General features: G+C 45.0%; 1 protein-coding gene across 2 annotated transcripts in view; it reads right to left on the bottom strand.

Moving 5' to 3' along the window:
* Positions 1–3,191: 3,191 nt before the first annotated feature.
* The window catches only part of ERCC3 (ERCC excision repair 3, TFIIH core complex helicase subunit), a 37,149-nt gene continuing 23,423 nt past the window's right edge, over positions 3,192–16,917 (bottom strand). The window contains exons 11-15 of one of the 2 annotated variants that reach the window (XM_060016969.1): positions 13,685–13,781; positions 12,223–12,340; positions 7,587–7,705; positions 5,253–5,405; positions 3,192–3,676 (exon numbers count right to left, since the gene is read on the bottom strand). In XM_060016969.1, coding sequence (XP_059872952.1) covers positions 3,545–3,676; positions 5,253–5,405; positions 7,587–7,705; positions 12,223–12,340; positions 13,685–13,781 — 619 coding nt within the window. In that variant the 3' untranslated portion in view covers positions 3,192–3,544. Of the gene's footprint in view, positions 3,677–5,252; positions 5,406–7,586; positions 7,708–12,222; positions 12,341–13,684; positions 13,782–16,917 lie in introns of those variants that run through there. The other variant, XM_060016970.1, reaches the window with a different exon arrangement.

The following is a 16,917-nucleotide window of genomic DNA, read 5'->3' on the forward strand; positions in this document are numbered from 1 at the left end:
CATCTGGAGCCTGTGCTCCACAATGGGAGAGGCCACAACAGTGAGAGGCCCGCATACCGCAAAAAAAAAAAAAAAGAGAGAGAGAGAGATGTAGATAATAAGACATTTTTTAATTTAAAATTTTTTTAAATTTAAAATTTTGTGGCTTAAAATGACATTTATTATCTCACAGTTTCTGCGCATCAGGAATCCAGGACCTTAGCTGTGTCCTCTGGTTCACGTCTCTCACAGGATACAATCAAGAGGTAGGTTAGGGCTGTAGTCATCTAACCAATGTAGTCATTGGTTGTAGGCTCAACCAAGAGAGGAACAGTTTCCAAGCTCACTCCTGTGAGTACTGGCAGGATTCAGTCCACCTTGGGCCATTGGACTGAGGCTCCCTCCATTCCTCGCCATGTGGGCCTCGCCACTGGGCAGCTTACTTTGTCAGAGCAAGCAAATAAGAAATGTCAGAGAGGGTATGGAAACAAGCCTTTTCATCATGAGTTGTATTTTCCTGGCTCTTTGCTTGCCTGGTAATTTCTGATTGGATGTCAGACAGTGCAAGTTTTACCTTATTGGTTGCTAGATATTTTTGTGCTGTAATAATTAGCTTTGTCCTGGATTGTAGTAAGTTACTTGGAAATAATTGGATCCTGTTGGGTCTTGCCTTCAAACTTTTGTTAGGACTCATGCAGCATTAGTTTAGGTCTAACTTTCCACAATAGTGAAGCAAAACCTTGCTAAACACTCTACCAGATGCCCCGTGAGTTGAGGATTTTCAATCTGGCTGGTGGGAACAGGAATAGTCCAGGCCCTGGAATAAGTTCCCCCTGACCCTTTCATGTGGTTCCTTCCCCAGCCTTGGGATATCTTCTTTACATGCATGTGCAGAACACTGAGTGCTCAGTGGAAGACTCAGGGCCCCTCAGCAAATCTCTTTGTGCAGCTCTCCTATTTGGTACTTTGTCCTATAAATTCCATCTGCTATGGGGTATAAGGGCTGGTTCAGGGAAAAGGCAGCAGGAAGGGATAACAGGATAGATGGTTACCAGTGAGAGGTTCCCTCACAACTTCCCTCAAGGTGTAAGCAGGCAGGGTTATTGTGTTCCTTTTATTTTAAGTCCATAAACTTTGAAAAGAGTCCAATTCAATAGTCACTGGATACCTACTATATGCCAGATATTGGGGTACAGATAGAACTCAAACCAACAGGATACAAAAATGTAAACACCAAAAATGAAAAAAAAAAAAAATATGCCAGATATTGGGGTACAGATAGAACTCAAACCAACAGGATACAAAAATGTAAACACCAAAAATGAAAAAAAAAAAAAGCATAAAGGACATAGCACAGTACCGGAAACACTTTTAGGGGTAGGCGCAGGATTTAGGTTTCCTGGAGATGATACATCTCAACTTACTTTTAGAGAATAAATAAGAATTTGTTACATGGTGTCAAATAAAAAACTAATCCCGACTTGGCAAGGAGAGACTTTATTTGAAAGGATTGCTTTAGAAAAAAGGGGAGGGCAGCTATTACAACAGGGAGAACACACTGACCATATGATCAGCAAGCATCTCAAGAGTTAAGCAAAACAGTTTTTCTTTTATAGGGAGGAGGAAACACAGGAGGGGCTAAGGAAGTGGGACGAATGGGAGTGGCAATAGCAGATGGCAGATCAGACAGTGTTTTACCCTGAGTCCCACTGGACTCAGGAGGGGCTGTAGGCTGAGCGTGGGCCAAAAGTCAGGGGCCTGCAGAAAGGAGAGAATCTTAACCAAGGTTTGGTTAACAAGCATTTTGTTCCAATTTGATCAGCGGGGACAAGCGCTTCAGCTAATCATTCGAAGCAAAGAGTGGGAATCTGGAAGGTCTGTGTCTGGCCTTGTCACTGGTAGACAAGGAGGGCACCCATGAGCCTTATCTCAGACATGGGGAAAGGTGGTTCTTTGTGGTAAGCTGTTTTCCGGAACACAAAAGATGGCGGGGGGTGGGGGCACGGGCGGGTGTGTGGTTCTTTGAAAGTCCCAGTTTTCCAGGATCACAGGGCCTGGGTAAAATTCAACGTTATCTGTAGACATGTTAGAGAACAAGGAAACAGTGAGCAACGAGGAGATACACTAAGTGCTTGGCATTGCTTGAGTATCTCAAGCATGACGGGATGTGAGAACCTGGAAATAATACTGGTTATAATCCCGTCTGTGACATCTGGGTGCCACCCACTGGGGCGAGTGGCCTTAGCACGATGTGCCTGAGCACAGGCCTCAGGTCTGGCTGCTGCGGGCCATTTCCAGGGTTTGCATGGACACAGCAGCTCTCCACGGGTCAGCACCAACTGCTGGGCAGACTGTGAGAGTGCGTTTGTCCCCAGAAGGTCAGCTCAGTGAAGTGCAATTCAGGGAAGGTGGCTTTTGCTCCGAAGCACTCTTGCCAGAATGAATGTGGTCTTCTGCCCGATTGGGCGATGACAGCTGGGATCACTGCTGCCGCGCGGCAGGGGTGGGAGGACTCCAAGTCGAGCGGCCTTAGTGAGCACAGGCTTCCAACACTCCCCAGGCGTGGGGCTGCCGCCTCCTAGAACGAGTCTCCTCAAAATAACACCTTCTTCTTCATGACCTATGCCTGTGCATGCCTGCCTGTCTTCTATGGACCAATCCTGCCTCGTGTATCTTTTCCTGAACACATTTTCTTTCATACCAGGAACAGAGAAGAAAAGCCCAGAGACATCTTTCAGAATAGACGAACCAGCCGTTAAAGATCCAAGGGTACTAAACTGCTATCAGAAGAGGAATCCAGCCTCCCAGCCACATCAACAATGTATCTGGGGGGCAGAAATAAGAGCTGATTCTCTCAGGGAAGATCAACCATCAGAAGCTGTGTGCACTGTGGCTCCCTGCGAAGGTGATGGCCTTCGGGCGACCTAGAGGACCTACAGCTGTGGTGCCTCCCATGGAACCCACCTGAGCTGCACAGGGAGGGGCCGGGCAGCACTGCAGACTGCTCAAGCCCCTCCACTGCTCTGGAGCACCGTCCCCTGCCAACGCTGCGCACTAACGGGCAAGGCTTCTCGTCTCTCCAGTGCTCCCTGTGGATGGGCCCCGTCTAATTCCTCTGGGCCTGCCACCAAGTGCAGCCCTGATGGAGGTTTGTCATCTAGACATAGCCCATGCCTGTGACAAGGTGTAAGAACAAGGCGTACGATGAAGAGTGGTTAAACATCCCAGTGTTGTTTATTCAGGAGAACAGTTAAGATAAATACACCTAAATATTACAAATTTTTATGTACAGGAATGACTACTCCCCAACAAGTTTAAAAAGCAGTCTGAAAAAAACAAAAAATACAGTCCCCCCACTCCCACTTTCAAACCCTGGAATGCCCAGGAAGACAGGATCAAGCTCTTGATGCATCTTCTTCAACACAGTCAACAGATATTGAATCTACATTGGTTTGGCCGATGCTATTGGAAAGAACGTGGATGTGCAAAGAAAATGCTATGTTTAAAATCCCTTTCCAATGCTGGCGCTAGGCACCCAAGTTTCACCTACGTGACCCTATGGGCGTCATTTCCTGAAGCGCTTGAAAAGTGGGTGCACGTGCTTAGTGGAAGCCTTGCTCCGTGACGAGTGGTACTCCATGTACACTGTGTCATCGGCCCCAGACATAGAGCTCATCGTGCCAAAGCGCCGAGACACCTGCAGGGCGACCCGGCCCACCATTAGTTTACAAAGCAAAACACCCTCCTCTTATAACATTTATAATCATACTAAGATAAACTTATAAAACTTATAAAAGTTTCATAGATTTTATTATTTTTAAATAACATTTACTGACCACTTAGTATGTCTCAGGCATTGTTCTAAGCAGCTTATACTTATTTACATGTCTTACCTCATCTAATCCTCACAACCATTATAATCTCCATCTTACAGAAGAGGAAACAGGCACAGAGAAATGAAGTATTTGTCCAAGATCACACAACTCTTAAACAGATGGGACTTGAACCCAGGCAGTCAGCTTCAGATTCCCTGTACCTAGCCATACACCACCCTGCCTCTCTTAATGACAATTTATAAACAGAATTTTAACAGTGAGGGCAGGAGTCCCTCAAAATCTCCTGAGACACTACCATAAGGCTTTGAATCAACTGGAAATCCTTTCTAGCCCTGGGCCTGAATCTTGGCTCTGTGTCTCACTGGGTGGCCTTGGGAAAATACTGAATGTCTGCACCTCAATGAACTCATCTGTAAAATGGGGATAACCACATCTGCTTGACATGTGTGGTGTGAACAGAAATCACACAAGTCAAGGGTCTGATCCCGAGCCTGGGACGTCACTCGGACCAGATTCCAAGCAAAGTATGCAGACAGGCACTGAAGCCACGCCTTGCACAGCCTCACCTTGGGTGACCCACTGTGAGGTGGAATTGACTAGACACCACCTTCAGACACAGAAACAGGAAGTTTCCCTGGGCTCCCATGGAGAGTGCCCAGGAGGAGGCCCAGCCCCCAACCCCCAGGTCTGGGGACAGAAAGGTCTCGGGCTGCGGGGAGGGCAGCACCTCCCTGGTGACACTGCTTCCTTCTTCCCTTGTTCCAGCCATCACTCACTTTCCAGCTCTAACACCAACTTAGTTTCAAAAGCACCTGATGAAACGGTACTTCTCTCCTTGGAAGGGCCTGATAATAAGAATTCCTCATAATGATACTTTCATTAGTTATACCGTATTATATTTGCACATAGCAGGCACATAGCAGGCATTCAAGAAGTATGTGCAGAATAACTGAAAAGTTGTACATTTTCAGAGAACTCTAAATTTTTCGAAGAATGTATGGAAACTACAATATGAGTTGATTCTCAGACCCATTTTACAGCCTGGAAGGCTCAGTTTCATTACTGAGGAGGAAGCCAGGGATAAGGTGACACGCCCAAGGCCAAAAAGGCAGCCCCAGGTCTGTCACGCTCCTTCCAGTAGCCACCCTAGGCAGAGCCTGGGCTCCCACATCCAAATACTAACAAATACTTACGCCAGACTGCTATGTGAACAGAGCAGGAGACCAACCACACCCGCCGTGGGCTCAGACACATAAAACAAGACAGACGCACAGCACAGTTAGCAGGGGTGTTTTCGATTATTCTCTTCTCTACAGTCTCCAAGTTCTTAAGAAAATCACACAGGCACATACACACAAAGGACTGTGCAGGCGTATGTGTGTCTAAGATGCTGTCCTTCGGGAGAACTGACATGTGGAGCCTCACCCACTCACTCACCTGGCTGGATTTGGAGCCAAGTTCTCCCGCCACCACCTCCTCCTCAGCATCCAGGTCAGAGGCTGCCAGGACCTTCTGTAAGAGCTGCTGTTGCTCCTCTTTTGTTGAAAACGCCAACTCCTCCTCCTCCATGTTGGCAAGCTTTGTGATCACCTGCAGCACAGAACCCTCTTGTTTTCTCTCCCTGGACCCGATCCTGCCTTCTCCTAGGCTCACCTGGTCTGGTCACTTCCCCCCTCAGGCCCAGCAGAGCAGGTGGATAATAACGGAGAGCTCCTCTTAGGCAGTGCAGAGACCAGCCTCAGAGCCACTGTCAACAAGGAGCTTAACTAATGACTGCAAGGCAGGAGAGGTTCAGGAAATTCTAGAAAACTCTGCTCCCCACACATGGCAGCTAAATGATCACTTACAGAAGATCAACAGGGATCTCGGCAATCTTAAAACAACCATTCTGGTAGTTTTCCCACCTTGCACCAGTTAAACAAAGGACCAAAAACCGAAAGGCACAGCCGGCTGCCCTTCAGGAAGGCCTTCAACCTCAGGGCTTGGCACCCAGGGCTTCCAGCAGGGGGGACACTTACAAATGATAGGATATTAAGAATGGATTTATAAGATTTTTTTTCCAAAAGAGAAAGATAAAAGCATGGTGGAGATTTGGTTTTCATTTCTTTGGAGATAACTTACTACAAGGCCTACCTATCCCTGCAGAAAGCTTGGATTGATTACGTACAGCAGGGTCCCCAACCCCCGGGCTGAGGACCAGTACTGGTCTGCGGCCTGTCAGGAACCGGGCCACACAGCAGGAGGCGAGCGGCGGGAGAGCTAGCAAAGCTTCATCTGACGCTCCCCACGGCTCGCATTACCGCCTGGACCATCCCCCCCCACCCGCCCCATCGCTCACATTACCCCCTCTCCCAACCGGTCTGTGGAAAAATAGTCTTCCATGAAACCAGTCCCTGGCGCCAAAAAGGCTGGGGACCACTGAGTCAGAAAGGGAACTTCTTTTCCTCTCTCTCTCATCCTTATAATTTTAATTAAAAGAAAATTCCTAGAAGTATCTGGCTGCACCCTTCAGGTGGCCACAGATCTGGAGTACAGATACAGGACACTTCTGCCATGGCCTGATCACCAGGGTCCAGATCCTGGGAACCCTAACCTGGCTGCTCTCAGCAGGCAGCCCTGGAGGTGAGGAAGGCAAAGGCAGCTCCAACCAACACAGACAACCATGTGCTCAGGTACCATGTTGTCGAGCTCACCCATCAAAGAACCCAGAGCACTTCCTGATTTGCTGCTTCTCTTACTCTTACGACTCTCCCGGGAATCAGGAGGTATGGATGCTATTATCAGCTCGAACGTTACACAGACAGATAAAAAGGTCGAAATGAAAATCCTTCGAAAAACTGTCCCAAGTGTCCTGAACTACAGTTCAGCATGAGAAGTCTGAAAAGTGTCACTGCCTCTATCTAAAAGGGGAGGGATCAGACAACCCTGTCCTCTTTTCTAAAGCTAATAAAGGGAACTCTATTAGTTCCCTAATTAGTTCTGCCCTAAACCAATTTGAAAAAGATACAATCTAAAGTATCTGAAAAGGCAGCCTACAGTCTTTCACAAATCAAGAACCTGGGAACTTATATGTTCTAAGATATCCTTTTAATCCCCTGCTTCCAGCACCCTCCACCCACTACCACAAGTAAAAGCCCTTTGGGACACTAAATCCTAACAAAAACTTAGTATTTGTGTCAATAGGAAAGAAAGCAAATGCCTTAGCCAATGAAAGTTTGCCGAAGCTTTAGAATTTCCCAAACTATTGTAATACCAGATTTACAGTACATGGATGGCTCTGATGTCTGTGAGGCCCACTGAGGCCCAGGCTTACCAGATGACTAAGGGCAGACTCTCCCAGCTACCTGGAGGGGGGGCACCCCCTGAGAAAGTAACCCCGAGGGGCTCAGACTAACACAGTGACAGCCACAGCTCCTTCATCTTGAGTCCTACTAGGTAGCACATTTTCCCACCAACATCTAATGTTTTCTCTTCAAGACAACTGTAAAAAGTTAACAAGCTTAGACTCCACAGGCCTCTTGCTTCAGAGGCCCCATTCTTTGACCATTCACTGTGAGAAGCTGGAAACAGGAGGGATCCTGCACAATATTTTTCCTTCAAAGCTCCCCACAATTCATGCAAGGAAAAAGGTACCCTAATGTCCCCTAATGTCCTGTGCCTGCCTGAAATCTGTCCCATGCTCATGCTGACAGCGGCCCCCCACTTCTCATGGAGGGCTGGGTACAAAAAAGCCTCGGTCCTACTCCGACCAGAGACCAAATGCTTACATACCTTAAAGCTATAACCTTGATCTACCAAGAACCTCTGTCGCTTGGTTGAGTAAGCCATTTCCTGTGTGTCCTGGGACACCAGCGAGTAGAAGAAGGCATTGTACTCCTCTGCAACCATCCCTGGAGGAGGGCACATAAAAGGACAATATTAGCTATTAGAACGGCAGGAACTAAGGGTCCAGGGTTCAAAAGCAAGTACTGCAGTGGGAGAGCTCTGCAGTCAGAGGGGCCATTGCCCTGATTCTGCACGAGGACTTCATCAAAATTAAAAACTTTTGTGCTTCAAAGGACACCATCAAGAAAGTGAAAAGACAACCCACAGAATTGGGGAAAACATTTACAAAGCATATATCTGATAAGAGATTTGAATCTAGGGAATATAAAAAACTATTACAACTCAACAATGAAAAGACAAATAAACCAATTATAAAAAGGACAAAGGATCTGAACAGACAGTTCCCCAAAGAAGATTCACGTGTCAATGAGCACATGAAAAAAGCTCAATATCATTAGTCATCAGGGAAATGCAAGTCAAAACCATGACAAAATACTACCTGGCACACACTAGGATGACTAGAATAAAAAAGATGATTACAGTTGTTGTCAAGGATGTGGAGAAACTGAAATGCCGATACACTGTTGGTGAGAATGGAAAATGGCACAACCACTTTGGAAACAGTCTGGCAGTTTATTAAAACGTTAAACATAAAGTTACTACATGACCCAAACATTATTCTAAGAGCCAGAAAGTGGAAACAATCCAAATGTCCATAAATGAATTTTTAAAAGTGGTATGTCCAGGGACTTCTCTGGTGGAGCAGTGGTTAAGAATCCACCTGACAATGCAGGGGTCACAGGTTCGAGCCCTGGTCCAGGAAGATCCCACATGCCGTGGAGCAACTAAGCCCGGGCACCACAACTACTGAGCCTGCGCTCTAGAGCCCGAGAGCCACAACTACTGAAGCCCACACGCCCTAGAGACCATGCTCCACAACAACAGAAACCACTGCAATGACAAGCCCGTGCACCACAATGAAGAGTAGCCCCTGCTCGACGCAACTAGAGAAAGCCTACACACAGCAACAAAGACCCAACGCAGCCAAAAAATAAATAAAATTTAAAAAATAATAATCAAAAAAAAGTGGTATGTCTATACAGTGGACTATTATTCAGCAATAAAAAAGAATGAAGTACTAATACATGCTACAATATGGATAACCCTTTTGAAAACATTATGCTAAAACTACTTAAAAAAAAAAAAAGGTTCAGAGAGAAAACCCAGTAACAGAATTATCATAGTAACTAGGACAGAAAATACTGTAGCCTATAAAATCTGATCCTGCAGGAAAATCTGAATATTTTTGCTTCACAGTTCAAATGTCAGTAAGTTAAGTATCTGTGTACTGCCCCTGAATTCAACTGTTTCCTTGTCTTACAAGAGTTCAGAGATGCAAAGAAAAGGGCTAAGTATATTATATCAAATATTTTCCTTTTTCTCCCTTTGTTTTATTGAGATAAAATTGACATATAGTTTTATATAAGTTTAAGGTACACAGCATAATGATTTGACTTACATATATTGTGAAATGATTACCTCAGTGAGTTTAGTTCACATCCATCATTGTAGTTTCAATTTGCATTTCCCTAATAATTAGTGATGTTTAGCACCTTTTCATGTACCTGTTGGCTATTTGTACATCTTCTTTGGAAAAAATGTCTATTCAGGTCTTTTGCCCCGTTTTTGATTGGATTATTTGTTTTTTTTGCTATTGAGTTGTATAAGGTCTTCATTTATTTTGGATATTAACCCTTTATCAGATATACGATTTGCAAATATTTTCTCCCATTCCATACATCGCCTTTTCATTTTGTCGATCATTCCTTTTGCTGCGAAGAAGCTTTTTAGTTTGATGTAGTCCACTTATTTTTTATTTTGTTGCTTAAGCTTTAGGTGTAATATCCAAAAAAAACACTGCCAAGACCCATGTCAAGGAGCATTTTTCCTTTGTTTTCCTTTAGAAGTTGTATGGTTTCCAGCCTTACATTTAAGTCTTTAATCCATTTTGAGTCAATTTTTGCTAGTGGTGTAAGACAGGGGTAATTTCATCCTTTCACATGTGGATATCCAATTTTCCCAGCACTGTTTATTAAAGAGACTATCTTTTCTCCACTGGGTATTCTTGGCTCTCTTGTCAAATATTAAACCCAAATATTAAACCCATATATGCATGGGTTTAATTTCTGGGCTCTGGATTGTGTTCCACTGGTCTGTAAGTCTGTTTTTATGCCAGTAACATACTCTTTTGATGACCACAGCTTTATTATATAACTTAAAATCAGAAGTGTGACGCCTCCTGCTTTGTTCTTCTTTCTCAGAACTTGCTTTGGCTATTTGGGGTCTTCTGTGGTTCCACAAAAATTTTAGGATTGTTATTTTTACTTCTGTTAAAAATGCCACTGGAGTCTTGATAGGGATTGCATTGAATCTATAGATGGCTTTGGGTAGTATAGATATTTTAACAATATTAATTTTTCCATTCCATAAACAAAGGATACTTTCCATTTATCTTCTTACATTTCTCTCATCAATGTCTTGTAGTTTTCGGTGTAGAGCTCTTTCACCTCCTTGGTTAAATTTATTCCTAAATATTTTATTGTGGATTTTTGTTGTTGTTGTTGTTGTTTTTGGCTGCATGGCATGTGGGACCTTAGTTCCCCGAACAGGGATTGAACCCGTGACCCCTGCAGCTCGGAGTTCTAACCACTAGACTGCCAGGGAAGTCCCCAATATTTTATTGTTTTGGATGCTATTGTAAATGGAATCATTTTATTTCTTTTTTAGATAGTTTGTTGTTAGTGTATAGAAACACTACTGATTTTTGTATGTTAATTTTGAATCCTGAAACTTTACCAAATTCATTGAATAGATCTAACAGTTTTTTGGTAAAGTCTTCAGGATTTTCTATGTATAAAATCATGTCACCTGCAAATAGAGAAAATTTTACTTCTTCTTTTCCAATACTGATGCTTTCTATATCTTTTTCTTACCTAACTGCTTTGGTTAGGACTTCCAGCACAATGATGAATAGGACTGGTGAGACTGGGCACCCTTGTCTTGTTCCTGATCTGAGAGGAAAAGCTTTCAAATCTTTCACTATTAAGTATGAGGTTAGCTGTGGGCTTGTCATATATGGCCTTTATTATGTTGAGGTACTTTCCTCCTATACCTAATTTGTTAAGAGTTTTTATCATGAACAGATGTTGAATTTTGTCAAATGCTTTTTCTGCATCCATTGAAATGATCATATGATCTTGTCTTTAATTCTATTAATGTGATATATCACATTTATTGAGTTGCATATGGTGAACCTTCTTTGCATCGCAGGTATAAATCCCACTTGATCATGGTGAATGATCCTTCTAATATGATGCTGAATTTGGTTTGCTAGTATTTTATTGAGGATTTTTACAACTGTATTCATTGGATATTGGCCTGTCATTTTCTTTTCTGTAGTAAACCTTTCTGGCTTTGGTATCAGGGTAATACTGGCCTTGTAAAATGAGTCAAACAGTATTTAAAAAACAAAATTCCAATCAAATTCAAAGGGATTTTCAAATTAGCTTTGTGTGTGATGAGTAAGGAATAAGTAATGAATCACTTTCATATATGCTAGTCAGATTTATCCAGCAGTCTATTATATTGTTATGTACTCTCATTCCTCATTATTAACAGTCCTGCAAGATAAGGATTGTCACTCCAACTTTGGATGAGAAACCAAAGCTCAGAGGGTCAAATTACTTGCCCAAGGTCACACAGTTGGTCTGGTGCCCAAGTCCATGTTTGCTATTTCCACTAACTTGCCCTGTCTCCATTTCAAACACAATCAATTAGCTGTTTCCTAAACATACTCAAACGCAGTACAATTACAACACCTGCCCACCAATCCTGTCATTTTCAAACATCCTAGCAGTCCAAGTTCTTCCTAAGATTAGTGAATTCCTTGAGGACAGGGCCTGTGTCCTTGTTTTAGGACCTGCCTGGTCTGCTAAGAGGATGCCATCTCTTAGCAGAAACGTCAGTCTCTACTCTGCCCATGATTGGGTTCTGGGCTCCTTTACTGCAGTTAACAAGCAGAGGAAGCATGACTCTTGCTTCCTCATTCACTGAGCTTGTGATGTCCCTGCTGTAAGCTGCCACTCAAGGGACCACTCTTCACAGGTCATGAGCAAGGTATCCACCTTGTGGCTGCCCAAGCTGCTCCTACCAAGCCCTCCCCTTACTCTTAACTCAAGGTTCAGGGGACAGCTGCCAGCTCTTACACTTGCACTGGTGGTCTACACTCCGCTTTCTCCCTTCTACATCTACACCATCACGCACTGCTTTCCTGGCTCCTCTATCTACCAACACAAACACTCAGCTCAGACTGTGACCTCCAGACAGCTGCCATGGAAAACGTCCACATGCTCAACCCCAGCACATGAGAAATAACAATGGCCAAGGAGACCCTGGTCCTTGCTTTGGGACCCCCGTCCATCCCCTTCAGGGTCTACCTAGCCCAGGAGCACAGGCTCACCCTCACAAACAGACACCTGACGGAAGTGGTTTGAAAAGAGAGACCGCCTGGAGCAGAAGGTACCTTTTTTTGCTCGGAGCACTCGCCCCAGCCTCTGGGCCTCCTGCCGCCGGGAGCCACCATGAGATGAGATCTGAATGAGAACATTTGCTTCTGGCAGATCAAACGATGTGTCACCCACCTATAGAAATGAACCAGCTGTGAGTTTGGGAAGGTTTTTTGTTTTTTTTTTTTTTGCGGTACGCGGGCCTCTCACTGTCTTGGCCTCTCCCGTTGCGGAGCACAGGCTCCGGACACGCAGGCTCAGCGGCCATGGCTCACGGGCCCAGCCGCTCCGTGGCATGTGGGATCTTCCCGGACCGGGGCACGAACCCGTGTCCCCTGCACCAGCAGGCGGACTCTCAACCACTCTGCCACCAGGGAAGCCCTGGGAAGATTTTTATATATGAGTCAAAAAGGGAAAAAAAAAGTCAACTGGCCTCAAATTTAAATAAGCTCTGTAGGTAATTCAGAAAAACAATCACTATCCTCTTCAATCTGTACCAGGGTCCTTCAGATGCACGCAGGCCTCTAAGGACCTAGCATGTTCTCCTAAGAGCTGTCCTATAGAAGCTGTCAAGACCTGACTCCTAACCATCTGTCTCAGCAACAGTCCTGGTGTGGCTGCTAGGGACCCAGAGACAAGAGGGCCCTATCAACAGACTCTCTGTGAGTGATTCTTCTTATTTTTTGCTACAGAAATAGGTCTGCACAAAACCATCCACAATCTTAACTGGAGGCTATTGAGGCCAACAGCAAAGGTCAGACACGTGACCTGGGAGGGGCCACTGCCTGCAGTGGGCTGGATTCTGACTCTGGGTAGCTGCCTTAGCTTGGGGAGGGTGGGGGGAGGGGATCCAACCATCAAGGTTCCCAGACACAGAAAATAAAAGCTTGACCCATCCATGATCACTTTATAGGTAAATCTCGTTTCTTTTGGGCTTTGGGTCTGTTCTAACCTGAATGACTATTCTAAACTGTTGGGCCACCACTTCTAACTGCAAATTAAAACCATCACCAAGCCGAGCCTACATGATTCTGCATTGTGTTTATATTCACCACCCATCCCCAAGGCATACCAGGAGCCAGGATAAAAGCTGCCCACGACCCACAGGAATCTCCAAAGCCACAAAGAGAACCTTATGCAAATGCCCACCTTTGCCACAGTAGGTAATGAACTTTTCCCCCTTGTATAAAGAAAATACAACTCAAAATTCCTGTATCCCAAAAAGAGGTGGGAAAAACTTAAGTCAAGCAAAAGGACTTGCTAGATTATATACTCCTTGAGTTAGGAATATAGATTATGTACATTAAAACCGTATATCTGCTTCTTCCACTACCTGACAGGCAACGTTCCTCTGCCCCCAGACACTGCACACGTGGGAATGAAAACTGACACGTGACATTCCTTCAACAAATACCAATTCACTGCCCAGAAATCATCGAGTGTCCCCCAGGCCTGGGGGCTGCTGCATGCCACACTGACCTTGGATATGAAGATGGTGTTGATTTTGGGGTTATGCTTGAAATTCTGGAGAATCTGCATCCTTTCTCCCTGGGATGTAGGACCATAGATATAGGGTCTAGAGAAGAACAAAGCTGTGTTAGGAAGACTACAGAATCACTCCTCAATTATCCTGAAAGCATGTCAGAGGGAAAGGGAGATCTTGCAAGGTTTCTCTCTTCCAGGAAGCCCTCTGTCATGCAAAAACATCAGGAAGAGAGCCACAAAGTGAGAGGCTACAGACCCTCCCCACCACCTTTCCAAAACACACACACCCCACCCTTTCCCCTCTGAGCCAAGATGCAGATCACTACTCTCTTCAAGATTCCCTCCTTTACTTTTTTGGTTTTGGCCTGTGCTCCTTCCTGCCTCAGTATCTCTCACACTAAGCTTAGTGTCTAAACAAGGAGAATCCCCTAGATTTCACGAAGCTCAATGGGAGTGGCAAAGAAAACATTGCTATTTGCAAACAAAAGTTTGGAAGGAACTGTTTCCTAATCAAACAATCATTCTCCAAGAAAGGAGAAAAGAGCCCCTTCCAGACTTTTCCCCATGGACCCTCTATAACACTAAGCTCAAACATTTCTCTTGAGTTTCCAGCTCTGTGCCAAAGGGTACAACCCTATCTGACAACCTCACTGGTTATCACCTCTTGGCACCTGGCAAAGCCATTCCTCTGCTTCTCTTGTAATGACGTGGTGTAGCTTCCGAAGGGTCAGCAATAACAGTGATGGTGACGATGACAACGACAAGGACGATGAGGACAGCTAGCAGGCATGCAGGGCCCGCCCACACCAAACATGCAGCTGGGTTCTACCCTGGGAAAAAAACATCCATGCCTGCCGATATTCCTTGGAACTGTGAAAGGTAGGTTTCGTGTTCCCAATTTACACACGAGGAACTGAGGGTCAGGAGTCTAAGGAGGCCGACCCAAGTGGCTGTTCCACCACTGAGGCCACGAGCTATCCCCAGGCAGTGCCCATGGAAGGCTCAGGAAGCACGACTTTTGATACTCCACACGTGCTTCCCAACACTGTGCTACAAACTGGGTACAGGTGTACCCGAGAGAGCAGCCCCCTTGCCTGTGGGGAAGCTGGGCAGGTGCCTGGGACAGCTGGATGCTTCCCTAACCACGGCAAGCCTGGCCTGTGAGAGTGTTCGGGGCACCACGCAAATCTTCTGATTTTCTGTATGTGTCATGCTGTGAAAAAGGTCAGGAAAGTGCACTCTTCAGAACAGTCTGTCTCTTGATACCCAGGTTTTCAGGTGGTTCTTCTCCTCCTCACTCGTCATCAGGAAAAACAACTCAAATAGTGGTGAGCCCTCAGTTTCTGAAGGTTCTCTCATATAGGAAATGAAACAGAAGGGTAACCATCCTTCGGAAAGAGGACCTAACATTTGTTGAACACCTACTAGATGCAGGAATCCTCTGAGGTAGGTGGTGGTAACTCCATGTGACAGTGGAACAAAAGGAGGTTCAGAGAGGTAAAGAACTTTCCCTAGGTCACACAGCTAATAAGAGGAGGAGCTGGGAGTCAAATCCAGCATGTCTGACTCCAAAGTTCATGTTCTACCCACTACCTCACACTATCAAACAACCCTCGGAAGGTGGGTGGTAGGGTAGGATTACAGACAGAAGGACCGACAGAGTGCATGCATAAAGAAAAGTGTCAGACCCCAACCCTGACAGCCAGGCATGCCTCCTCCCACCTGGCAGAGAACTGGAAGTTTACTTTCTAGATTCTGAACAGGAAGGTCTACACTTAGGGACCTCAGGCAGAGCTGAGGGCAAAGCAAGATTGAAAGTGAAGAATGACAGGGATTCCCTTTTCCCTCCCCCACCACAGGCTGGTATCTAGGAGACCAGAAGATTCCTCTCTGGAGAAACTTCCCAGCACAAGAGAAAAGACCCAGAGATACTGGAATCTGGCAATCTCTTGACAAACTAGCCAGGTCCTGCATGATCATGCTATGGAGAGGGCTACAGGTCGGCAAACCCACTAAGCTATACACAAAGGCCGATCAGCTTTTTAGCGACTGACGGGTAAATAAGAAACTAGAGCCAAAGACTACCAAAAATCAGAAGAAGATCTCTAAAGATAGAGCTGAAACAATCAAAACACCTGGAGAAAAGAGAGACAGTGTAGGCAACAGAAGAAAGCTTCAAAAGCGTTAACAGCCTCAGATAAGACACTGTACTTGCTCAAAAAACACGACAGCTGGCGATAAAGAACTCTTGGAAATTAACAAAAGCTTCAATAGGGTTGGAAGAAAAAAGGGATAAAAAATGGGAGAAGATGGGAGTTCACTGGAAGTCCAGTGGCTGGGACTTGGCGCTTTCACTACCATGGCCCGGGTTCAATCCCAATCCCGCAAGCCATGCAGCACAGCCAAAAAGAAAGGGAGAAAAAAGAAAAGAAAATTGGAGAAGCTGTCCAGAAGATCTAACATCTGACCAGCAGGAATTCAAAAATGAAAAGAAAAAACGGAGAAGATGAGTAACAAAGAAAGAACAGAAAGAAATTCTCGGAATTGAAGGCCACGAGTTTCCAGACTGAGAGGGTCTACTGAGTGTCTATCATAATGAAAGAAAAAAAAATCACACTAGTCATATTGTTTTGAAATTTCCAAAATGAAAAAACAGATTCTAAATTCCTGAGAGAAGGAACACAGGACCACGAGAACACATCATCAGACTTGCAAGCAGCTGCATTGGAAGCCCCAAGAAAAGGGCCCTGCCTTTGACATTCTGAGGCCCAGCCAAACTACTGATCAAGTGTGAGACTGAATAATGACATCTCCAAGTGAATTCTTAAAAACTTTTCCTCCACGTACCTTCTCTCAGAAATCTACTAAACGATACACTCCATCAAAACGAGTGACCAAGAAAGAGGACACTTGAGATTCGGCAACAGGGGCTCCAACACAGGGAAGAGGCACAAGGAGTTCACAAGATCATGTCAGAGGGACAGTTAGGCAGCATCTCTAAAGACAACAGTTAGGCAGCATCTCTAATCCTAGAGAGCAAGCAGACCAATGCAGAGTAGGAGGATAAAGTGCTGGTTGAGACTGGTGGAGGATGAAGTACTGGAAGGGATCCACCAGGGAAAGAAAGTGAAAAGAAATTGAGAGATTACCTGATGGATCTGACCCTTCTGAGAAGGAGTTTATGACTGCATGAAGAGTCTGAAAAGGACTAATTAGTAATTATATAG

Source organism: Delphinus delphis, chromosome 7 (genome assembly GCF_949987515.2).
Source record: "Delphinus delphis chromosome 7, mDelDel1.2, whole genome shotgun sequence".
NCBI lineage: Eukaryota > Metazoa > Chordata > Mammalia > Artiodactyla > Delphinidae > Delphinus > Delphinus delphis.